The sequence below is a fragment of the Aplidium turbinatum genome, chromosome 5, assembly GCF_918807975.1.
Source record: "Aplidium turbinatum chromosome 5, kaAplTurb1.1, whole genome shotgun sequence".
Taxonomy (NCBI): domain Eukaryota; kingdom Metazoa; phylum Chordata; class Ascidiacea; order Aplousobranchia; family Polyclinidae; genus Aplidium; species Aplidium turbinatum.
In genome coordinates, this window is record NC_137476.1 from 32,967,009 (window position 1) to 32,993,237 (window position 26,229).

A 26,229-nucleotide genomic window follows, 5' to 3' on the forward strand; every position below is an offset into this window, starting at 1 on the left:
ATTTGACAGCAAATAGTATAAAACAGGGGTGTGTCAACTTGCCGCATTGTCCAGCTAGATACTTATAACCGGATGGACCGTGGGCCACACTTTGTCAGAAATTATTGTGACGTCATAAGTTCATCGCGACAAATGTTTATGCAACCACCTCAAGCGTTCCAGCCATTCAGTCCACGGAGGTAAGCCAACTCATCTACCTCCCTGGACTGGCAGTCAGCAGAAAAAAATAGCTGCATTGAATTCACACTCATCAACTCTATAAAAATACAAACATTATTGTTTTTGAAGCGAAAATCAAAAGTGTCGCGGCTTAAACGGCCGAATGACCCACACTTTGTTTGAAAGTAGATCTTTTAGTGGATCAAGGTTTCCACAACTTTGATGGAGAAAATATACCGTTGCATGATGGTAATGCGATGTTACATGACAGTAATGTAAAGTCGATTGTTAATTAATGTTACAATGATAATATACATATCAATGACCATGCGATGCGGAGTCATTGATGATTTTAACGCCGTTTACATTGCACCAAAAATGCTTTTTGGGCCACATGGATCACAAAGTTCAGAATTAGAAAAACACTTAAAGAAAACTTTAAACTCTTTTTTTTGGCAGATTTGTGGAGATTAACAAATTTGTTCTTTGAATTGAATCAAATTCGCTGGATCTTCATTTCTGCCTTTTTCATCGAATAGCTGTCTCCCTTCCAATGATACCAATTGATTCCTTTATAACCACTCGTACGCCCTCCATTGATGTATTCTCCGTTCAAGTTTGAATTAGAACAAGCACCATACCACCACGCTCCACGACGTTCAACGGCACAATTGCTCCCCGACGCATCATTATCATTGTCTTTTGTGGTGAATGGCCGATTATTGTTGTGGGCCAATGAATTCCCTTCAATAATTATCATAAAAGTGATTTACGTCACAATGCTATTTTCTTACGCAAACAACTTGCCTTGTCAGTAAATATTCAATTCATGTTCAAAAGCCCTCCACTGCTATAACCTATTTGAAAATATTTGAATTATTATTGAGAGAGATTAAATTTCGTTTTCAACATCATTTTGTATTATGATTGTGATTCTGATTCATTCTGATTATGCATTGTATGCAATTTTAATAGTACCCGGTCTGTAACCAAAGTTTAATAGTACCCGGTCTGTAACTAAAGTAACCAGCACAATTTTAATAGTACCCGGTCTGTAACCAAAGCGTTTGTTCCGTAAACATTCCATTGTAAAAATGAACAAACGACTTTTAAGGTTTCAAACTTTTAGAATTAGATTAAGCTTGAAAGTTGGATGGGTGTATTGTTTTATATATTTTGCTTAATTATTCACGCAATCGTTTTGTGTCTGCTTAATAATCTTGATAATAATCCACTGATTAGCGTAATAAAATTGACGGATGTTCAGGACAAAGCTCCTTTCCAAGATATTCATTTTTTACATGTAGCCAAGCGTTCGTTTGATAGTGTGTATGTTTGCATCATAGCCGATGCGGCTTTTGATGAACTAGATGCTCAGTTCGTAATTATTGTAGATACGTAAGCTACCATTTCATTTGATAGTAAGTAAGCGAAATAGATCTTAGTCAAAATCAATTTGAAATCGAAAAACACTTTTTTAAGGTGGCGCCAAGATCAAAATTTTACAAATTTATTTTATGCAAGTAGCTAGGTTTATACCCTTTCCAACGTAGAAGTAAAATTTCCAAATAATTAATGAAAATATCTATACCCTCTGGCCTCTATGTGATGTTGATGTTCGCCCTTCGTTTCCAAGGATGGATTGGATAATGTGATTTTATTCGATTATTCGAAGACGAATGAATGAATTGCCAAATTGCCAAAAAAACGGTCCTTGTCGTTACAGTATTTATGTTTAGTTTAGATGCAATCCAACTTTTTTCAAATGAAAACTTTTTTTTGTTCAAAACGATTAGTTCAACAAGTCCCTAACCCACCTTCTGTTCCACTATAACTTCCAATATTCAATCGATAATTGGATGTGGCGTCTCCCACAGTCATGGTGCTGAAAAATATTTAACGTCTGATAAACCGTTAATATTTGGGGTATACAATGAAAAAAGAAATGATAGGCCTATGTATCACAAGATACGTTGCAATTGCATTGAAATGGTATAGAAACAATACGTAAACCAACAGCCGGTTCAAAAACTCATTAACTAACTTGTAGGCGCCTAAACGAAGTTTAGTTGAATTGTTCGATGCATAAAATTTGTTAGCGGTTGTAGTTTTGGTTGTAATTATTTGCATTAAGATTGCATTAAGATTTCATTTGAAACAGCCAGGCTATACATTGAACAAACAATATGTAATGAAAATTAAATACTCGCCTGTACTCAGCATAGACAGTGTTTCCTTCCCAGTCTTCAAGATTAATGCGAAGTTTATATGAACCAGAACTGGTAATGGCATGGAGATTATCTAAACCTGAAAATACCAAAAACTCAAAATACATGACAAATCAAAGTATAAATCATAAAATATAACTGCAGATAGTGCTATACCACTTCGACGTCAAGGTCTCATCCATGCAGTGTTGCCGGGTATAAAGTTCTGTCAATTTGGAAAAATCTGAAAGTCGTTGAGTTCATAGGAAAACAAACTTGGGTTAAAAAAGTCTAAATTTCTGTAGAAGGAAAAGGTAGACAACACTTGTTTTAAAAAATCGCGACAAAATCGGAGTGATAAAAACTAAATACCTTTATTTTTAGAGATCATTTTGCCATTTGTGAAAAACACATCACTCAGTGAAGATTGATACATTTTGCTTGCGACAAAAATTGTAAAACATGTTTATTAAAATTTATTTTACACTTTTACAATTCACAAAAACAGTGGATAAGATATTGAATAATAAGAACATCTACAGGGAGTTACGAGGCTTTTTTAACTGCCGATTTTGTTTTAAACTATTGCAATTTTTCTATGTTGTCCAGGTAAGCCACATACCAAGCTACAGTAGCCGCACCAATAGGGTTCTGTCAAGATTTTGCACTACTTTGGCACTCGTGTTGCTTTTTGAGAAAACAAGTTTGCAGCCAAACATTACAAGGGTATTGATGCTTGACGAATGTGCTTGTCAACGCTGGTTTCGAAAGGTTGTGCTGTGCAAATACTTTATTCTCTTGCCAAATGATTGCTGCTTCAAGCCACCACAAAGTTTTGGCCTACCCAACCAGAATTCGCCACTTTTGTTTCCAAATCCTGTTTGATATTCCGACCAGTCCAAATAAAAATCAACTTCTCCAGAGTTTCTTCTTTGAAACACCTGAAATAGTGGAGATGGGAGCACTTGTCAATTGATCAGGTGTTTTATTTAATTGCTCAAACAACAAGCATGTTTTCAGCAAGACAAAACTAGATTTGAAAATACTGGGAACCTTTCGCTTTCGGGTATGCCTAAATAGAGTAAACCGCTTAACAGAGTAAATTGATTTGGTGGAATTTCAAAAAACGGGATATAGAGGCAGTGCTTATTAATAAACAATTGATGATTCCATAAGTATTAGACATGTTATGTACACGTTTTGCCAAGATGCAACAATGTATTTTGACCTGACTATCTAGGCTTAATATAGATGCAGCATTAAAGTATTGTCGGAATAAAAAGAATTTTATATGCTTTGTTGAATTATGTTTATAATAAGTCATGTAAAAATGGAATTTTTGATATTAGTTTGAAATATTAAACAACAAAATAGCCAAGGCATAAAACTCATTTTTTTCAAATTTTAAAAATTTGATTTCAATACATACTGTAAAAAATGATTCTTGATTGTAACGTTAATTAACTGAAGCACTCAAACACAACCAAGATATAAATCGAACGTTTTTGTTGCAGTACTATGCTTTTTTAGAAACGAAATATTTCATCTACTCATGAAGAAACAACAGTTAGAAATTTCTTTTGTTTGGCAAATGATATTTTGACTAGAACTGTACACCTCAACATTAGACACAAAGAGAGCAAATTGAAGCTAAACAACTCCAACAAAAACGGCTCATAAACATGGTCTGAAAAAAACAGCATAAAATTGATTCAATTCAATTAGAAAATACATGAAAAGAAAGACTACAGTAATTCCAAACACATTATTTTTTCTTTAAAAGGAAATTATTACGTTCGAGATGATGAGATTCAAGTACCATCATTTAAAATTCAGAATTGCTTCTTTACAATATTGTTTATACACGTCATACCAAAACAAAGAAATTTCAATCACTGTATTATATTGGACATGAGTCTTAGATCAGTGCATTAATAGAAAACAAGACCTTTAGCATAAGCTGGTTTGGGAATAGTTTATCAAACTTATGCGGCCTATCTAACATAGCATGTAGCATCGCATGTGATCCAAATACAACGTTTGCTCCGTACCATGCAACAACTACTGAGCATACAATAAGCGTCTACAAGGTAAAGCAAAGAATCAAAAATTGACTGACATAAAACATGAAAGTTTAACTTACCAACCAACTGCCATCACCAGATTCTAAATCGCAGTATACGTCAAGAATTTTTCCTTTTATGAAAATTGGATAAATTCCACTAGTGCTTTGTCCTTGTTTGGCAACATCATTGCAGTCACTTCTTTGAAGAGTTTTATTTCTGATAAAATTAAAACACACTCAACAAGAAACAAAAAATTTAAGAAATCACTTGGGTAATTCTTTAATGGTTGGTAATATTTTAACTCCGAATTTATTTTAAACAGAAAGTCAACAAATGTTTTCTTTATCACAAAGTAAATAAATAATTTACGATGTTTTTTCTGCTCATGATGCCAGAGCAAAGTGTTGATTGGGCGGAAGGTAGTTTTAAGATATGCTCAGTTGCTCACTGGTTCTAATTTTGTTGCGAATTTTGTAATTTGAAGCAAAACAAGAAGAAAGAAAGTGATAGATTTTTTTAAAAGCTTATTCGGTCTTTTTTGTACCCATGGTACAAACTATTCGATGACGTATTTATTGAACGTTTGCTTCAAATCTTGCGATTCATAAGAAGGGAAGAGAACAATTTAACAAACTCACCAAGGAGGCAAAACCTTGAAAAGTGATCTTGCCTGAATAGTAAATCATGTAGGCTGTACGTCTGTAGTTCGCATGGCCACAAAGGCCAAAAAACAAACAGCAACAAATAAAACAAAAACAAAGAGAAGCACACATGTGGTAATGAATGACAGCCTAATGAAAAGTGTTGTAGATTGAATTTGCTAGTTCCTGTATTGATTTGGATGAGCAGTCATCACAATAATAATAGGATGAAGAAAGAAAACTGGACATAAAAGAAACCCATCCTCAGGCAAAAGCCTGTTTCCATGTGGCCCAGGAGAGCAAGGCGTTGAGCTCTTTCTATGGTCAGATTGCACATCACAGAGTAGTCTACGACGATTGAGGTTCGAGATCCAGTTTAAAGTATTGTTTCTTGTCCTGGTGGGTGATGGAATGGATGAGCCAGTAGATAAGTTGATGATTTCCTGATGGTGTTGATGAAGCTCTCATCCCCTTTTACTATTAGCTGAGACTTCGCAACATTTGATAAACGCAAAAAGAGCTTTTCTCATCAAGGCCTCAAATGTAGTCATACCACAAGATATTTGAAGCACACTGATGTTGATGTGACGAGGCAGTCCATATAAAATGCGAAACGTATTGTTATACGCCACTCGAAGACGATGAATATTAGAACACAAAATTCACTCTATAGTTGGATTCTATACATGTGCATACAATGCGACCAAAATAAGACATTTTTGACCAGTTGAGAATACATTGAAAATCTAGCTCTTAATTTATTTGCAGAGTATTAAAAGAAAAGAACTTGTCTAGTGACATCGCAAGCATCTTGCAAGTCACTGCTTAGATGCATAGTTGAACAGTACACACCTAAAGTAGCCTACTTACCTCGGTCAACAAAATTAAGTTTGTAAGTATGTTTTATAAAGAACACATCAAGGAATTACCTTTGCCAAAAATAACAGCTATTTGTTATCATATTTTATTCTTGCTTGTTGAAAGAAGTTTAACATTTTGGATTCACCACTCAGTATTAACCCTACCTCAGTTTTAAAATATATTTACGGAACAAGTATGGGTCGAGCAATGCTACTTTGAGGAAATGTATTAAAAAAATGTGCTTCCTCAGTTATTCAAATGTGGAACTAGCTTAGTCAGAATTTTTCAAATAGTTTAATGTTTAATACATGCTGAATATTTCAAATCCAATTATAGAAATTTAAACCAGTTGCGTGATGCGCTATCTTTAGAATACGTTTTAAACCCAATAATTGTGATCTTATCAATATTACATGCTGCTTTTAAATCCCAACGATGAAAGTATACTTCAAAGAAAAAGCTTTCTCTAAACGTTTTGGGCAATACTAACATTGCAATGGATAAAGAATACGAACCAAAAACATTATAGCATTGAATTTCTGATTAACGCAATGGTAATTTTTACCTGCATAATTTTCTAGTTTCTGTTCCACTGCAGACAATTTGTTCAGCAGCCTTTCCAACTCAGCGCTGGTGTCATCAGCTTGTCCTTTTGCACCCTTCATACCTTGATCACCTGTATTGGTAAAAAATGCAATCGGCTTTTTTATTTTTTTAGTGAGACTATATATTTTTAAACGTAATATCATCACATCAACATTAGCAAAAACGTTATATGGTGCTGTAAGTAAAATCGGCGAATATTTAACATTATACCTACAACGGTCACTGACTTACTTTAAAAAGCATTAGACCTACTAACAACTTGTGTAGATCATCACCAAACACCAACCTTAATTTTGTTGAATGTTTGCTTGTTTATTACCAAACAGGAAAGATTCTGTAAAAGTTTAAGTTTATGTCCAGTTGTGACCAAATAACTAGTTAAAATCATCCAGATAATGGATATTTGGTTTTGGCAACAAAACTTTAATGTGACCTACCATTTCATGTGATTCTATAGAATCAGGGGTGATCAAACTGTTCTATAGTTACTTATCCTTTCGTTGAAACTACACATGTGTCGTCTCCCTTAAAAAATTCAGCATAAACTGCATGCAACTGAATACATCAACGAAAAAAGTAATCAGTGACTGTTTAAATTGTCTCTACACTTTAAATGTGATGGATTAAGTTGGCGTTACTTTGCAAGTAAACCAGTTTTGAATCAAATGTGACAAACATGTGACAAGTGACATGACAAACACTTGTGTCTTTTTTTAAAAGAGGTACACATGTTTGTCATGCTTAATTAGAAATCTGACACAAAAATATACGACTCCTCGGTTTATAACTGGCCTACCCCAGACAAGCTAAAATCCCTGAACTCCGACTTCACAGCCCTCATTCTTAGTTTCGAAATTTCATTAGTTATATTTTTCCACATATTTACTTAACCGTATCGTTTTTATCGAATTGAATTGCATTGACGTATATGCAGTCTCTTGCGTGCCAGAAGTTTTTTGAGGCAATGCTACTTCGTAAAAACGTCGAACAGTGCAGGCTTACCACTCACAGATATTCAAACAAGCTGATTGAATGGCTACAGAAAACTGCACACATCAAATAACAAACAATCAAACCTTTGACTCCCTGCAAACCTGTCACACCCCTCTTGCCAGGGGGGCCAGGCAAACCCCTTTCACTGACGTCATCAATATTAGGAGTAGCACCACAAGAACAACAAGTGATTTCACGTGAGGTGTTCGCAATCGACCATGACATGGCAAAAATGCTGAGGATGACTAAGATTATCGTTTTGTCTATGTTTGCTTTGAAATCCAACTAATAAAAACAATAAAGTTCAAATCCTGGTTTTGCTCCTGCCGTAGAATTATAACTGGTAAAAATATTGCAATTATTGTCTTGTTCAGTTAAGACTATTTATTGCTCATATGAAAAAAGAATACAAAAAACTCTAATTGAGTTTTGGCAAATTGTCTTCAAATTTATCCTGACAAGCTTCAAACAACCTTTTAAGGTCCAACTTTTTTTCCGGTATTGGTTCGGCGAGGTCCAAATTTTTTTAATAAATTTTAGTATGCTAATTCGGGTGGAATGAAAAAAAATTATTTTTAATTAAAAAAAATTATTTTTTTCATTTAAAAAAACCCAGATGTCTTAAAAGTGGCGTTTAGGCCTAAAAATATCTTTCAAAATGATTTTGGTCATCTGCCACCTGTACTGAAATGAAGTGAAATATGCATCTAGGCTATAGCTCAGCCAGCCATGGATATTGACTACCTTGACCGTATATCTATAGATGCACATTTCACTTGTGTCATAATGACAAGTACGCGATTGCCATCACTATCTGTTCTAGCAATAGTTAGCAACCACCATTAATTGACTTACACTAGACTAATTTACTTCTCCTGCACATGACCTACAACGGATCTTGCCATTAAACTTTTCACAGTGTTTATAAAGTAATTTTGTGATACTACGTATGACATCATTAAAAAACTGTAGTTTTTAAAAAAATACCCGTAAATATCTTCATGAAAAATCTGACGTTGTTGTACAAAAATTATTTACTGCCCGAAAGTAGACCATTTCTATGGTTGGAGAAAAAGCTACATAGGCAAGGTGTATTATAAACATGTTAGGCTACCGTCAGGGACTTTGATCTTGAGTAGATCTTCACATGTAGCCTATTCGCACAAAAATAATTTTGGTACAAAAGGTTTTGTAAAGGATTGATGTCCTGTAAACCCGACGTCTGAATAAGTGACATCAATTTTTACGCAAATCAAAATACGATTTAAAATCAAATCAATGAAAATAAAAAGCAAAATCACCGGCAAACTGTGTTTTTGACTTATATGTCGTCGTTCCTAAGCTTCCATCCATTTTAGGATTAAACCTTTTGACCTTAGTGATCGTAATCTTTTCTCTTTTTTTTTTAATTTTAAAGGCATAGCAAATAAAATTCAACTTTCTAAAATTATTTTTGCTTTAGTATTTTTGTGCCATGTTTTAGCACTTAGCCAGCACACAAAAAAAAAACTGCACTACTCAGTCAAACTACATCATCTCTAGATGGAGTGAACAAAAGCTGCATTAGTCAACACAATTTTATGTATATCTCGTCTGCAACCACATCTACACTTTGCGGAAAAATCATAACAACTGCCAATTTTTCACCAAGAAAATATATTGTCATACAGAAGGCGTGTCATACATGGAACCAATCTCTGAATGGAATAGAGATGATAGAAATCAGAAGTTCAAGACTAACTTCTTACTAACAACTAACTTTTCATAATTATTTACTTTGATAATAACATAGGCTACTGCATATCAATCATAGACTATGAATTCTAGATTGTTATATCACAAAAAGCATTAGCTATTCATAACAATGAAGGGATTTCTAAGTTCGTTGCATTATAAGGTGTCGATGCCACCCGTCGTTTGCAGCAAACAGTTCAAATTACTGCACTTTTGCACACCAAACAAACAATGGTCCCAGAGCGGTGTGAAGTTTATTAAACAAATGAAATTCACAAAAGGAAGCGGCTTTTACCGCAATTGGTTTTCGATTAATTTAAATTTAATTTCCAAAGGAAAGGGTGTCAAATTGACACCCTTCGTTGTAGTAGTGTTAAGAAAAACAATGCAAGCAAGCTGAAACTACGCCTCCAATAAAAGGTGTCATATTAACTAACGAAAGATTTGCTAAGGTTACAGCTTGATCATAAGAAGTTTCGTTTTAAACGCAAAACAATATTGTGATAAGCTGAGACGCGTAACTTATCTCCAAAGTTTGGCAATTCATTTGTTGGAAGGTTTGTTCTAACACGTTTTCGTGGTTGACTGGTGGACTTTTCAACAGATTCTCTGCTTTTCTTTTCATTTTTTTGTTTAATCCAAACTCAGAATAAGCTATTATAGCGCTTTTGTATTGGGAAGTTTTTTTTGTCGTATCCTGCATTACACCCGATGGTTGAAAGTTTAGATTGAGTGAATGGAAAGGCAAGGAAGCCAATCTTCGTGTCTACCTTCAGGCATGCCTTTAAGTGTCCTGCCAGAGACACAGCCACATGCTTTTGAGCGGTGTCGATATTTGGAAGTGAAGTAATTTATCACTAATAAAACGTTTTGATTGTCCTTGATTTCATAAAAGAACCACAATGATATCTCATGCAATATTTTACGCGTGGGAGGCTTTCCTGTTCCATGCAAAGTCACATCTTTGTGTTTTCATTTGGAAGTGATGTAACTGAACAAAACAGATCAAAGTTTGAATTGTTTCCTTCTACAAGACATCAATTTAAATCATCACATCCTCGTCGTAATTACCTTACAGGAATACAACGTTTTTACAACGTGATTTAACATATCCTCTGCAGAATCCGCTTACAAACATTTTAAATTGATGCTAGGAGTGCAGATATCTCAAAATTCAAGTCTGATGTATTTTAAAATAACGATCAAAATTAAACAAAAAACAATTAAAAGCAAAACAACCAGTTAAGTAACTCTGACTTGTCTGTTTTGTCACGTTCCTAAACTACCAATCAATTTTAACGGTTTTTAGACAAATTTTTAGAACTATTGGTTTTGTAATTTCTGAAAATGTTGATTCACTGATGGAGTCTTTGTCCTCCGAATGAAAAAGTTTCTTTGGGAGCTTAATCCACACTGTTTGGATACTTGTAGAGGCTTTGCACCACTGACGCAAACTTGATCATTGAGTTTATCTGAGGAAAGTTTTCGATTGTTACAGTGTTGTTGCCAAGCGTTATTCCATCTAACTTACTAATTTGATAAATAAACATGTATTTTACTTCATGCCTGGTACTCGATTTTCTTTTATCTATTGCAAATTAGTCCAAGCATAGCATGATATGCGTATATTTGATATAAGCGACATAGCAGTGTGTACTGGAAAAATGCACCTGTGCCTCAATGTGCGTCATCCTGAGATGTGTTTGTTTTTGCAACAAAAGCCGACTGAATGAAATTGTTCAGCGGGCATTTAAGAAAAAAATGGTAGGCTCTTCTGTTTTAAAAAATAAGCTAAACTATTAAGAGGCCTTGCAACTGGTAATCACTTGCAACACTTACAATCATTTGCAATGCTTTGTGATAGTTTAACCCATGGCCACGGTTTAGTTTATTCCACACAAAAATCGTGTGCCTTGTTTTTAACAAAGCACGTTTTGCAACAACAAGGAACACAAGAAACTACTACATCATCAGTACATCATCAGTACATCATCAGTGCATCGTCAGTACATCATCAGTACATCATCAGTGCATCGTCAGTGCACTTCCACATAACATGCAGGTAGAGTTTTGTTTTTACTATTGTTTCGTTGAAGTTTAGGAATTAAAAAAGTTAACAACTACTACTTATCATAAACGAAAGATAATATATTCTGATGACTGCTGCATTCGCTACTAGATAGTAAAACGCCTGTTGTATTGCTGTAACATATTTCGCAGGCAAGAAGTCATAGTAACTCTTAATGTAAGTGTGGCCATTTTCAATCTAAAATGCACAAACAGTTATTGTATAAGTTTAGTACAATGAGGCATAACTGGTGTGGGAAATTTTCCTGTTTGATGCATACTCATAGCTCTGAAATATGAGGTTTCAAGAAGCAAACAGGAAGCTTTACATTAATTATTTTATAAATTACATACAAACCCACACGACTTATAGTGAAAAGACGGTAATATAACGTATATGTATAATAGTGCTCACAGTAACTCCTTCAGTAACTATAAGGTCACAAACCCAGATCTGTTTGTTCATAAATTTTGCTTAATTTCCAGCAAAGATGTTAGTGTATTCTTGATTAGAAAAGCAATGTTTTATAATGCTTCTAAGTATGCAAGTAATAGCCTATGTTGCTTTGAGAAAACTGTTTTGAATATATTCAGGATTATTTCATTTTATCTTGGAAATATCAAAACTGATATCAGCGAGTTTATATTGAGTAAAGTGTTTGCAATATTTACATATTTTCATTTCACATCAGATATAGCCTAGCAACTTAAAAAGTTGAGTATTTTTGTTATTGCAACAATCTAAAAAAAAGATGAGCAAAATAGTAATTTTATTCGTGATGAGCGTCTTTGCCATTTTGTGGTCGATTGTTGTCACTTCTCGCGAAGTGACGTGTTCTTGTGGGGTTGGTCCAGATGGTGATGACGTCAGTGAAAGGGGTTTACCTGGACCCCCTGGCAAGAGGGGTGCAACGGGTTTGCAAGGAACTAAAGGTTTGTATTCTGGGTTTTTTTCAAGCACATTTGTTTTTTCAGATGAATTTATTCTGGGTTGCAAACGCATGTGCTCAACAATAAATATCATGAATGTGTTTTCATTTGTACATATTTTTGTACTCATTTTAACCAGTAACGGAATAAAGCTTCTTTCATATTTATTAGCGACAACGTTCCCATTACGTTGTAAGTTTTCGTGCTGTTGATCAGTTATTATTAGGGCAACCAAATTTTTGACCTAAAAACTTAAAATTTTGACTTTATAATTTACAAATTTTGACCTAATTTTGACCAATAACTTTCTGCGTTTGCAACCCAAATGCGAAATACAAAGCATGTTAGAAATCAAACCGTAAGATAAGGATATCTTCTTTTTCTAATAAAATAAAAGAAAAATGTGGAAGACTCAATGACACCACAGCTAACGAACATGTAGGCCTAATGAAAATCACTCGAAAAACTGCAAAAGATAAATATGGAGTGTCTTTAAATATCCCGAAATTACTGAGAGGGTTCTGCAGTATCATACTTCAACATCAAGTAATGTTTCACATTATCGCCTTTGAAATTCCTGTCTCTAGCCAAATTTTTTTCTAAAATGGAGAAACTTCTCAGTACTGATACAGAAGTTGCTTGGGAGTTCCTCAGCAGGCTATATAAATGTGGTGAAATATCATCTCGTCCCATTTTCCAATTTGGCAGGGCGAAACAAGACTATTACCACAGAAATTGCAACAAATAGATTATTACGTCAGAATAGCAACATAAATTGCAACAAAAAATCAGTATCTGTGTAGCTTTAATAAAATATCAATAGAGAAAAGAAAAACTACGTTAAAAGAAAATTTTGACCTAACCAAAAAATTTGACTTTTTTTTTACTTAATAACTTTAAAACCTCTCTTCATGTCAACCTGAAATTTAGTTTCTGGACGTTTTATAAACTTTGAACAAGGCAGAGAAATTTTGACTTTATTGACTTTTGGTTGCCCTAGTTATTATGAAGTCAAAAATTCCTTCACAATGCAAAGGACATAATATGATCTGATGCGTTTAAAGACTCAACTTTTATTAAATGGATATTAAGGCGACGTGAAAATCAAAAAATTTTTAAAAATCAAAAATCGAATTATCACACAGGGTGACTATTGCTATGTAGAGTATTTCTGTAAAATTTCACGCAAAAATATTCAGTAACCTTAAACATGTAGTCGATTTTGTCTTTGGCATTTGTTGCCAGCACAGAGTTGCCAGGTACAAATTTTTTGAAGAAAAAACTTTGTTTATCTTTTTTAAATTGTAAAAATTTCCAACTTTAACAACCACAACAACAATTACATATGATGCGACTGCTAGTTGCCCTTTTAGGTAAAGGCTGGCGGTGTACGGCAAGATATTAAACAATCACCTGGCAACCCTATTTTTGCTTGGTTAGCAAAAACTGATGATATTAAAGCCTTTTTCACTTCTATGGCAAGAGTAGGAATGCACTGTGCATAAGATGACACTTTGGTTTTGTTGTAGTAATATGTATTACATAATCACACAACGCACTGCATTAATATTCGATTGTTTTCGCCGATTTACATTTGTTTTATGACAGATATAGTAACCGCAACTCTCCAATGGTAGCTTACACATCAACCAACCAACTTTATATGTGCTTGTAAAACGTGCACAAACGAATGAAGAATAAAGACAATGAACAAGAAACAATGGTGAATATCAAAACATTATACTGCAGCCAATGAAAGAAAGTAAGATTTCGTGTCTGCTTTCGGCAAGACCCTACGCGAAGCAATTCTCGGCCGAATGAAACCATACCGTCGTTGATGGCCAGCAACACTTCCACAGTTGTTAGTGACTTCCCAAATGATACGCTGCCTAGCCTGAGTATGGGCAGAAAAATGAGGGCATTCAAACTTTGTGTTTATCAAACCCTTTATTTCATCTATGGTCAAGTGTGAAGTAAGGATAGACTCAGTAAGCGTGGCATGGTCCCAATCAAAGAGAACAGTGAGTTGGCATCCAAATTTGATTTTGGTTGGGTAAAAGTGCGGACAGAAACATCACAAGAGTTACTGCCTTTGCGAATATTTTCTAACATGTTCACAGAAGAAGATCGCAGAGCAGGATCATCACTGAATACCAAGGCATTGTTACATTCAGATGTACCAGGTGCAGCTGGTTCGAAAGGAGGGTCAATTTCTTCATCAATTGCTGCAGAAAACTGCTGTTTTTTTCCAGTACTCTTCCTCTATCACTTGTGACTTCTTTGCTGTCAGCGAAATCATCTCCTCGCTGTTGTTTGAGGCTCTTGAAAAACAAGTTTTTTGTGTGAATGATAAATGTAAAGAACACAAAATAATCCATGTAAATCGGTTCAGTTCGTTTTTATTTCTGACTATCACAACGAAAAACAATATATGCCAAACATAACTAATAATACTCTTTCGGACAAATGGCAGTAAAAATCAGTGATAGTCAAGAAAAATCTTCTCGCCATAGCACGACTAGCTTTAGTGAAAGCACAAGCTGCCTGCCTTTACAGACATAGAAATCAGAACATCTGAATCACTTTCCCACGAGAAAATGCTTTAGGAAAGCAAAAAATCCTTAAACCACCTACTATCTAGAGTTGGTTGCACTGCATCTGCAATGGTGAAGTGGGGTTGTAGAATTGGCAGTAACCCATTCTCCTTCTCATATGGCTCCATTCAACAAATGTTGTTAGAAGAGCCATGTCAATGACAACAACTGACCAACCTCAGTACACAACATGGGACATGTCTATGCATGACCCATTGACCCTGTTATCAAAGAATATACTTATAAAAGCCTCACATTTCATAGAAAATTACTAGACATAAAAGTTTGAAAAGATACCGTATGTAAGAGCTTACCATTTGTTAACTCTCTTTTGAAGCGTTTTCGTTGTCCTTTTGTCAAGAAGCCCAATTTGGTATAATGGTGTTTCTACTCCACGATAACGTTGGGAGAGGAGAAACCTCAATTGTTTTAGGAATGCGATCTTCATTTGAAAAGAGAATAGTTAACTTTTTTTCCAGCTTCCTGAAAAATTAATTCCTTATGAGAGCTATGTCTTTGCAAACGTGGAATTAATTATTTCAACACATTAAGGTTTTGAAAAGTGTCTGCTAGTTGGTTATTGTAGCCTACGTGTACTGTTCATTCATGCAAGCTATATGTTAGTATTTTTAACAACTACCCTTCATCCATACGAAGATATACGAGTTGGTCTATGTTTTATGTCACTACCAAGCTTAATTAAAACCGGTCAGAGAAAAAGTTGCAGTAGTAAAGTACTTGAGTATCACCTTTAACAAAGTACAGAATGCAAGAACATATCGTAGTGTTGGTAAATCAGCAGTGGGAAGCTCCTTGGAGGGTCCAATGACAGAAGAGCTTTCCATGCTTCTTACTCTCTTTTTAGAACTTTTAGGCATGATTTAACAGTTAACAATGCTACCCACAACAAGGTCAGCCTAATGAACTAAAGATAATATGTGAAGAGATTAATGTATTTTTTGAAAAATAAACATAGCCCACTTACAGTACACAGAACTAAGAATTTAAGTGCTGAAAACTTAGTTGTCTGAGCCTTCCGTAATACTATGAACTTTATTAGTGTCATTCTCAAAGCTACATATAAAAAATGCAGAACCACAAACAGCAACTTCACCTGAATAAGCAGTTCTTATTCCAGAAGACCTGATAATTACAGACACTGCCTCTTAGATAAAGTAAACAATATCACACCAAATCAGAAGAATCGGTTTATTTAAATACAGAGCTTTCGCCACACAAGTGTGGCTTCATCAGTATAAACTGCAACAATAATAAAGAATGATATACTATTAAGATGGTTATAAAATTTAATGAAAGTGTTAAAAAAGTAGATAATATAGTAAAATCAACAACTGCCTCTTAGGCCTACTTTACACAATTTGGAAAACCTAGCCTAAACTAACTTTGAACCTAAGCCTGAATGATTTTTTAACAACCAAGCATAAAATCATAGCAAACATTTCGGCTGAACACAACTTCTTATCTGAATTTTGCAGCTTTATCTTCAATAATAATCAGCAATTCAGCATCTCAAGCTATAAATCTCTCAGCAGCAGACAGCAATCGCTTGCGCGCGCGTGTGTGCGGCACACAACGCGTTTTCCCTAACTAGCCATTCAGAGTGCGCTATCTGGATCACGTGGATTGATGCGTTGTGATAGCATTTTTTGTGGAATCACCTTGCAAGAATTAGAAAATACTAACCTTAAAACGCTTACATGTTTACGGATACTGGATTTTATTGCATAAAACTTCACAAAAATACTCTACACAACAGTAGTCACCCTGTGTGATAATTCGATTTTGTCCATTCAAATTTCACATCGCCTTAATGGATATGAACAATCTATCTGTAAGCTTTCATTTTTTGCAGGTGATCGAGGTTTAAAAGGTGAAAAAGGACAAGCTGATGACACCACAGCTGCCTTAGAGAGGCTTCAGAATAAACTACAAGCACTGGAAAATAAATTGGAAAGTACGCTTTGTTTTAAAATTTTCAAAAAGTTTATATTTTTTCCCATTTAAATAAATAGCATCTTATATTTCACATATGAATCTTTAGGGAAATTTTTTTTTCCATCGATTCCTTACGAATTTTTTTTAAGAATTATTCTCAAAAATTTTTCTCAAAAAATTGGATTCATTTTCATGCTAAATATTGAAAGTTAAAATAATACTAAATTTATGATGCCACTTGCTTTGAATATTAATTTTTTGTAAGCTACAATTTACAAAATAAAACTCTTGTAATCCCTCAAGTATTTCTTCAAAATGTACGCACGTATAGCATTGGGGCTATTTTTGCTGTTTTAAATAATCGCACAACCGTATTTTGCAGCAACTGATTTGTTTTCTGGGTTTAATTATTTAAAAAAAATAATTTCAGAAAAAGAATGTGATGATGTTGCTAAGCAAGGCCATACAACCAATGGAGTCTATACGATTTTGACAAAAGGAAAGTTTATTGAACTGTACTGCGATTTGGAATCTGGAGAGGGGAATTGGCTGGTGAGGGAGTTATCAACGTTAGTTAATGTTCAGGCTACTTGTGAAGATGAAGGGAATATAAGTTTGAATAAAACAAATATATCATTTGTCAGCTCACTAATATTATTCGAAAACTAGGCTACTTTTCAAGACTGCAAATTTGAGACAAATTTATCATTAAACCTATAACAGTTATTTGCATATTTTTGCAACGCTTCTTTAAAATTATTCTTCAATTTCAATTTGATCGATATTTGGTAAAAGCATTTTCATGTATGCATAAGCTACCATTCACATCTTGTTAATAAAGTACAAAAATTAATCTACTTATCTTAGGTGTTTCAAAGACAAAATTCTGGAAAAGTAAACTTTTACTTGGATTGGTTGACATATCAAGCAGGATTTGGAAACAAGTTTGGAGAGTTTTGGCTTGGTAAGGAAAAAATGAGGTTGAGATGTTAAAACTTTTGTCTTTACTTTTGTAATTATTCAAGATATAAACCTGAACTTCACCAATTGAAATTGCACTCAAAAAATATTGTATCACATCTTAGTGAAGCAAAATGTGTCAACGAACAATTCTCAACCAAGTGCACACAAATTCTGGACTAAAACTTCTAATGTAGAAAACGACAAACTGTACAGTACTTGAATCACTAATCGACTTGTCGTCGTCGTCGTGTGAGCCTCTGGGGTCGAGGGTATATCCTTTTACCACTACCGATTCACGATGTTCCTGGACTACACTGGAAGGCTACTAGAGAGCAGCCAGTCTTTGGTTTCATCTTCCATGACACGCAAACCTTCCACTCCGTTAGGTGACTTGAAGATGGAACAGTCATTGATGATGTGGTCTGCGGTCTGTTCCTCGGCAACACACTCACTAATTGACATACATCCTACACGGAGAAGTTCAGATTGATTAATTACTTCCAATTATTTAGTCATTTTCCAATTATTCAATGATCATGATAATGCCAACGTGAAAGAAAATGAATTAACATTACAATTCTCAAAGCTTGCATACCCACTCAAGCATTTAAATTAGGTCCCGGATAATGAAGTGTGTAAATACATGATGATACACAGAGTTTCTAAAAACTGTTTACTTTAAACCTAAATTCCAGCATCAAGATAAATAAATTTACAGCGCATTTTTTTTCTTGCTTTTTTCTTTCATTAGGCTTGGATAATCTTCATGCTATCACCAGCTCTGGTTCATATAAACTTCATATTGATCTTGAAGACTGGGAAGGAAACACTGCTTATGCTGAGTATAGGTGAATATTTGATTTTTTTAATTGTCTGATATGGCCAACCTCTGTTGCATTTGGTCCACATGTGACAACCATCACTAGTTTATGGTTTCGACTGTTTTAACTCATTTTACTTGTCAAAAACCTAGTTTTAAATATTACAATGTTGGCGGCTATTCTATATAACTTTAAATGGAATATTTGCTTCAAAAAATGCCTCAGTTCGGTATTCCATCGAATAACTACATTTGATGAAATGCTAGTATCCTTTGAAAAGTAAAAACCCAAAATGTAGTTATGTGACACACATCACTTGAACTCGTTTACACTTGTTGATGTTTTTCGTAGGCCATTACATCTGGTATGATAATGTTGAAGAACTTGAAACATATAATTTGCGATTCCAAACAAAACTAAATTTTACTATTGCATAATTAAATTTATGATAGTAGAATTATACTGTGAAACTTTTCTTACTTTTTCAGCAATATAACTGTAGGGGACGCAAGCACAAACTATCGGTTGAATATTGGAAGTTATAGTGGAACTGCAGGTGAGTTGCTCTTCATTTGAGTGTAAGTGTACATCTTTTGCTTGATGAAGAATGAAACATTCATCAACCGAAAACAATACAATTGTTGTTCTCAGACCTAATGAAAGCATAGCACAAAGGTTTGAAACGTGGTTTGAAACTATTTATCGTTATGATCACTGGTGGTTACTCTATGATTTTAATGATGCTGTTGTAGCTACATGAATAAATTATATTGGAAGTCTCATTTTTGAAACTTCGGAAAAGTTAAAAAAGAAAAATTGATAAATGAATCAATACAAAAGGAAAGCTGTTAAAAATGCCAAAATTAAAGGAGTAACGATCCTACACAAAGTTACATTTTATTGATTTTCCTTGTGCTTAATTGTATTTAAATTCACGATGTTTTCAAAATTGCATATGTACAGTATATGATCAAGTAAATTGTGAATCTCTACTATACCTAATTCTAAGGCGGAGTGATAACCATTTTGTGCAGTGATAAACCAGAATTGTGCAGTGTTAAATAAGTGTTTTTAGGCCGAATAATAAACAGCGCATACAAAACCCAAAGCAGATTACTTTTATGTTGTCAGTCACCTTCTTGTTTTCTAAAAAACAATCAATGTAATATAAATGTTGTTTGAAGTTGTCTGATCTATGATGTAATAATGTCCGTCTGGGCTTTTATCAGGTCAAGCCAAGTTTATCTTGTCAGGCCAAATCGAAGTCATACAACAGATTAGATTTGTAAATTCTTATAAAAATAGAGAAATAAAACAAAGTAACTTCAGCGGGTTTAACATGATGTATTACATACACAAATATAACACAATTAAAACATGTACATGTGTCCTCATCAGGAATTACATATCTGCAATATACCTAAAATGAAAATTGTAAGGTAAATTTGACTTTGCACTATAACTGTAACTGTATAGGCTACTAACGACACTCCAGACTGAAAAGCAGAAAATGAACGAGTGACACAGGAATGATTACAAGTAAATTATATGGTGGAAAACAGATCACATGAGGTGTAAACTACAGGCATTTGACAAACAATTAGAAAACACACAAGAGGAAAGATGAGCCACAGGCGAATAACTGCTGGTTCAGAGACGGATTATTACGTTTGATTCTTAAAGGGATACTAAAGAAAAACCTGACTTGGCGATTTTCCAAGTTCTTTGTGTTTAACTTGCTACCATAAAACGATTTTCAATAATATTTTGCCCCATTGCGGTCTGATCAGCATTCTGCACCTACTTTTGTCAGAGCTTTCAAAACCAGAATGGGCCGAGCAGCGAAGCCTGCTACTGAACAGTCTACGTAACAAATGACGAGCAATCAGTTGATCACGCAACAGTTGTTACTGTCGGCGATTTAACTGTAGGCTATGTATGTATGTACATCAAAACATCAGATTTCAACGTCAAAACATCAGACAGTTTGCTCAAAACCTCAGATCTGATGTTAAAACATCAGATGTTGTAACGTGGCTTTTGTTATTGCTGTCTTTTGTGACGTATTCTTGAGCTGTGTTTGCACTTTTTGGTCATTTTGAAAAAAAAAATGAAAATAACTGAAACATTGGACTTTGGGCTTTGCCAGCGCCATTGAAAACAAATTTTTTTCGGTAATTCTTTTTGAAATGTATTCTTGAATGTTAAGTTTACGCATTTTAATGCTTAATTCCCGTTTGAAAATTTCATTTAGTATGCCTTTAAGGCTTCCATGATTTTATTCTGAAATTCAGATCTGCCTCGAGAGATGATTTTAAATTGGTCGATCGAGACATTGTCAGTGCACGTTTCACAAGAGGCGATGTGCTCTTTAATTGCACTTTTGGTTGTTAAGTTTGGGTTTAAGTGCTCCCCGGCCCTTGTCAACAAATGTCTGGTTGACATACCAATGTATGTCTGGTTTGCATCACGCAAACAATTAAATTTATACACAACATTCGAAGAAAGAGCAAAGGGAGTAGGCGATTTCAGTTGAAAATGTTGGTGCACTTTAAATGTTTTATATACAGAATGAATGTCACATGAACATTTTTTTTTTTATAAGTTTAGCTAGTTTTTTTGCGAAACTTGTTAAATCTTTTCCTAGAAAGGGTATACTAATAAAATAACTAAAATGTACTTCTTCAGGCGTGTCTTTTGGTTCATCAGCCATGAAGGTGTTTAAAACTTTATTGAAAACGTGGGAAGGATATCTACATGTTTTTCAATTTCTTGATTTCTTTCTGAAACAACTGATTATCAGAACACACCAAACGAGCACGAGACAACAAACACAAAATTAAACCAGATTTCCATTTCTTAGGGCATAGAGCGTTATAATTTAAAAGCAAGCCAGTGTTGGTAGGTTTTCGCCAAACCCAGGTGTCAAACGAATTGTGTTTAATTTCAATTTCAACATCTAGAAAAGCGATGGTATCATTAGATTTTTCAACTGTAAATTCGATATTTTCATGCCGCGAGTTTAAGAGGTTTAAAAATTTTGAGCACGATTCATCATCATCAAAAATGGCAAAAACATCATCGACATAACGTAAATACAGTTTGGAATAAAAATCACGATAGAATTCAAATATTTTGGTTTCGATGTGTGCCAAGAAGAAGTTTGCCAGTGTTGGGTCCAATGGGGAACCCATGGTGACACCATCTATCTGTTGAAACAAACTATTGTTGTACAAGAACATGCCTTCTGTGGCTATATGTAATAATTTTAAGAAGTATTTTTTCTCAATGGGCGGTCGGTTAGGTTGGTTTTCATTAAAAATATTGGTTATAAAATTGGTTATCTTTTCATTGGTTATCTTATAAAAATGAATAAGTAAGTTCTGGTGCTACTTCTAAGCTTCAACTAATCGCTGCTTAGCGACTTTACTAAACTTCCAATTGTTGCTGACTGAACCCAAAATGAACCAGGAGAGACACAATGTTGCTTTTGCAAAGTCACAATTCCATTGTTTAACAATGGGTACAGTAAAAGAGAGATTACTTTTTGATCTTTGTACCGTATTGACCGCAAATTAGATTTTGAAGAAAGTCACAAATTTTAATTTTTTACCAACCGATTTTGCGCCCCTATCAATGTGGCGCCCATGGCTCGAGCCATGCCTGCCATACCGTAGGTACGCCACAGCAGTTTGGTATCATTGTCTATATCAGTGGTTCTCAACCGCCGGTCCGCGGACCGGTGCCGGTCCGTATAATTATTTTGCCGGTCCGCAGAAAGATCTTACTTTCTGCAAAGCTTATTTTAATGTGAAGTCATTAGCATATTGTAAAATTGTGATTGCACTGTGAAATATGCACAGCTGTAAAACTAACATATCTCCACGTAAAATTGTTTGATAATAAAGGTGAACTTTTTGATGACCTAATTCTGTGCCGTTGATATTTTTTTTGTGACAAATTGCGCGTAGTTTTCAAAAAGTTTTGAAACACAGAAATACATAACCAAATGGGGCATTTTGTTCTTGTTTTTGAAAAATTTTAAAGTCGTTGGAGACAAAAATTTGGAATTAGATAAATTTGAAGTTCCGGGACAGTCAGGCCTGCAATGAAAATTTGCCAAAACCGGAGTTTGAGAAAGCAAAAATCTTGTTTTTCAAAGACTATGCGGAAAATTGCGCTTCGGAATACTGTAAAATGAAGACAAGCCGATTTGCTGTGGAAAATGCTGGTAAAATCGAGTGGTGAAAAAAGTAAAAACAGGTGCTGAGCATTGTGAGTCAACACTTGAAAGAGTTGGCTAACAATTTTGACGATCATTTTGCGTAACATGAAGATCCTCGACATGAAAACTTTTGGATAAACAATCCATGAATGATGATGAATGATGTCAACACATGCGACCTTAATCTTCATGAAAAAGAAAGTCTGATTGAATTACAATATGTTGTGCTTTTACTTTGCAGTCAAGATTTGAAAAACATCATTGTAACACTTTTGGATATCTCTTGCAAACGAATTCGTGCCATCGAATTGATGGTAATTGTTTCAACTACGACAATTCTTTTTCATCTCTAGCTTTAATTACAAAGCAAAGAAATCGCCTGGATGCCGAAACAGAGCTACGTGTTTTAGAAACTTCTTTGATATCTCGTCTTCCTCACATAGGCTACTGGCAGCGTAACAGTAGGAAATTTTCCACTGACATTAATTTTGTATGCAAATGGATTGATATTTTTCTGTTTGAGTTGATTTGATTGCCGTTTTATTCCAATTTGTGTCCTGAATACAAATCATATGCTAAAACCTTGTATTATGGTGCGCAACAACAACTTTGGATAACTAAACGTTACAAATATTCATTCTATTCACTACGATCTTTGGTTGCCGGTCCGCGAAAAATTTTTTTTAATTTGGCCGGTCCCCCACTGTTAGGTTAAGAACCACTGCTCCATATTTTTACAAAAGGGGAAAATGATTAAAGTTTTTTGAATTGAAAGCTCTGGTAAAGTTTCCTTTAACGAGCTAACTGAAAAAATATGAATTGTATTTCTAACAGGTGTTAGAGTAACGTTTTCAAAAAAAAATTAAAATTAAATGATTAATTAGGTGTGGCAGACTTGATGAACAGTTCGGTCCTTCTGCCACTCCTATCATCATCAGCACACAACCTAGCTCACTTTGTAATCTTGTATTGTTTTTCGTTTTGTTTTTTTTCGCATATGCTGGTGATGCAAAAATAAAAGAACTTCTTCTTTTAATTTGCCTTTAAGTGGAGATCAAACGGGTCAGTTTTGTTAGTCCTTTATCAAACAAAGTTATATTTACAAATAAAAAATTAAACAAATTTGTTAAAATAGTCTTGAATCATGAAATGTAAACGTACAAGACAAATCCGTTTTCCATAGTGACAGCATTCATTATTGTACGTACCAGGGTATGTTGTACTACGCCTAAATTTAAAGATCCTACTTTTAACTTTAGTAAGCTGATTCTTGCTTGTTTTGAATAATTTAATCTATTTAACTTGTTGAGAAAAATGGTTAGTATTTTACAGCTATTTAGTCTTTGACTGATCTGTCTTGGTCTAACCAAACCAGCAAGAACTCAAAAAAATTAGTACCCAATACAAACAATTCAAAAAAAAGCAGCATAATAAATACTTTGGAAATAATGTATAAAAAAATTCTACATAAATTATGTTAGAGAATGTTTAAACTCATTAACAAATATTACAACAATTTATCACTTACTGTGTTGAAGCTAAATTCATTCTGATTTCAAAAGATTTTAATTCCTACAAGTAAAGGTAATTAGATGAAGGGCCAAATTAATAATCAACAATTTCTGTGTGGGCGAGCAATTCTGCTGTGGAGTGTGGAGCATCATGAAGCGTTGTGGTTCGAGTCTTGCTTTCATTCAAACTTAAATGGAAAATACGTCGATGGAGCGCTTACGAATACTTGGAAAAGATTTTATTGGTATCATTGGAAAGAAGGCGACTATTTGATCAAATAAAAATTACTTATTATTTAATGATTAATAAATAAAAATTAAAAATAATTTTCTTTTGATTTCAAACTATTGTTATTCTTACCGTTGAAGGTAATTCATTGGCCTACCACAATAATCAGCCATTCAGCACAAAAGACAACGATAATGACAGCCATGGGAGCAATTGTGCTGTGATATTTCCTGGTGCGTGGTGGTTTCGTTCTTGCTTATATTCAGACTTGAATGGAAAATACATCGATGGAGGGCGTACGAGTGGTCATAAAGGAATCAATTGGCGCCATTGGAAGGGAGACAGCTATTCAATGAAAAAATCAGAAATGAAGATTCAATTAATTTGATGCTTCAATAAAAAAACTTCATTTTCAGTAAATTCACAAACAAAGCATGTGAAATAAATTTGCTTTTATTGTTGATCTAGTTAGAAATAGGCCCATATTGCTGTCAACATTTGTAGTCTACCTTTTCTGTATATATTTGACAACAAAGCTTCCATGTTTATACAATACAGACTTTCGAGGGTTTTGATGCTTTGGCTTTTTAATCACAGAAAACTGTATTTATAAAATGTTTACTCTATTAAAATAGCAGAAAGTATCACACTAAATTGATAAATTAATTGCACCTTTTTGCAGCTTACTTCTATTTTACATGCAATTTTTTTCTGCAACTTTTATCAAGTATTGCGCAAAATGTAAAGGTGTGATTTAAAAAACATGCTATAAAACTGTTTCTAGAATGGTTCTATTCTCTTTGATTCGTATAACAAAGAGCTATGTGATGAATGAATGGAACGAAGTTGTAGCATGCTACGCAAACTGTTGGCAAACGATTGCCATTTCTCCCCAGACAATGTGTGGAAATATTTAGCAGTATAAGTAAATAGATCGTTTGAGTAAATCACTGTCGTTTAAATTTGACAGCTCTGCAGCAGCTGACAGCGAAATGCTGTGATGTAGGTTTCAAATCTCAAGAATATAAAAATGTATGCAAAAAGCAGACATCCTGCAAGTCTTAAGTTGTTGGGTTATACAACAGAACATTTCGAGTATCTCATACCCTAATAATTTTAAAATACTTGTGCATAAATGCAAATTGTTAGTGCGACTTTTGTTAAAATTAAGTGCAAATTTCTCACAATTTAAATGCAATAAAAACTTGCCCTAGCAATTATGCAACTTTGATATTAGATACTCTTTCTTGGAGTGCCTCCTTTGCATGCTCTGTGATCAAAGGCCCTTGCTCCAACAATCATCGCAAAATTAAACCATTTTAAACTGTTCAAACTGACATTGTAAAACTGTCAAACCAGTAATCACTTTCGCATGTAAACATATTCAGAATAAGCATATTAAATAATATCTCCCAAGACACGTGCTTGCATAAATTGTCAGAAATACATTATGATCGTGATATGTTCAGTATTTTAGTTCAAATCATATACATTGCAATTTAGCTTTGTTGTTAGACATACAGTACATAAAATCAGGAAAATTTAGACAGAGAACTGGTGAGCGAAAAAAAATATGCTTATAAGATTTAAATTGTTTTTTGTGCAATCTCTGCAAAAGTAACCAATATGTAGCCAAGAAAAGTAATAAAATATTCAATTCGCATAT

General features: G+C 34.2%; 2 protein-coding genes and 1 long non-coding RNA gene across 3 annotated transcripts in view; 1 reads left to right on the forward strand and 2 right to left on the reverse strand.

Moving 5' to 3' along the window:
* Positions 1–351: 351 nt before the first annotated feature.
* Positions 352–26,229, reverse strand: part of LOC145771158 (ficolin-1-like) — a 51,974-nt gene continuing 26,096 nt past the window's right edge. The window contains exons 4-5 of the mRNA XM_082582896.1: positions 1,977–2,044; positions 352–903 (exon numbers count right to left, since the gene is read on the reverse strand). Of these exons, the coding sequence (XP_082439022.1) occupies positions 656–903; positions 1,977–2,044 (316 nt within the window). The 3' untranslated portion in view covers positions 352–655. The remainder of the gene's footprint in view (positions 904–1,976; positions 2,045–26,229) is intronic.
* Positions 2,380–4,639, reverse strand: LOC145770712 (uncharacterized). Its single transcript, XR_014289161.1, has 3 exons — positions 4,510–4,639; positions 3,211–3,307; positions 2,380–2,466 (listed from the first exon to the last, which is right to left on the reverse strand). It is a non-coding gene; the product is annotated as an uncharacterized LOC145770712 (long non-coding RNA).
* LOC145770129 (microfibril-associated glycoprotein 4-like) lies at positions 12,114–24,951 on the forward strand. Its single transcript, XM_082581715.1, has 7 exons — positions 12,114–12,267; positions 16,732–16,833; positions 17,245–17,366; positions 17,682–17,778; positions 18,529–18,625; positions 19,087–19,154; positions 24,704–24,951. Exons 1-7 carry the CDS (start codon positions 12,114–12,116, stop codon positions 24,949–24,951), a joined length of 888 nt encoding a protein of 295 aa, XP_082437841.1.

What these genes read in the sequence shown, in the direction of transcription:
- LOC145770129 (XM_082581715.1), top strand. Translation starts at nt 12,114, where the DNA reads ATGAGCGTCTTTGCCATTTTGTGGTCGATTGTTGTCACTTCTCGCGAA. An exon ending in GTTTGGAGAGTTTTGGCTTG is followed by an intron (nt 17,779 to 18,528) that starts GTAAGGAAAAAA and finishes TTCTTTCATTAG; the next exon opens with GCTTGGATAATCTTCATGCT. An exon ending in AAGTTATAGTGGAACTGCAG is followed by an intron (nt 19,155 to 24,703) that starts GTGAGTTGCTCT and finishes TTACCGTTGAAG; the next exon opens with GTAATTCATTGGCCTACCAC.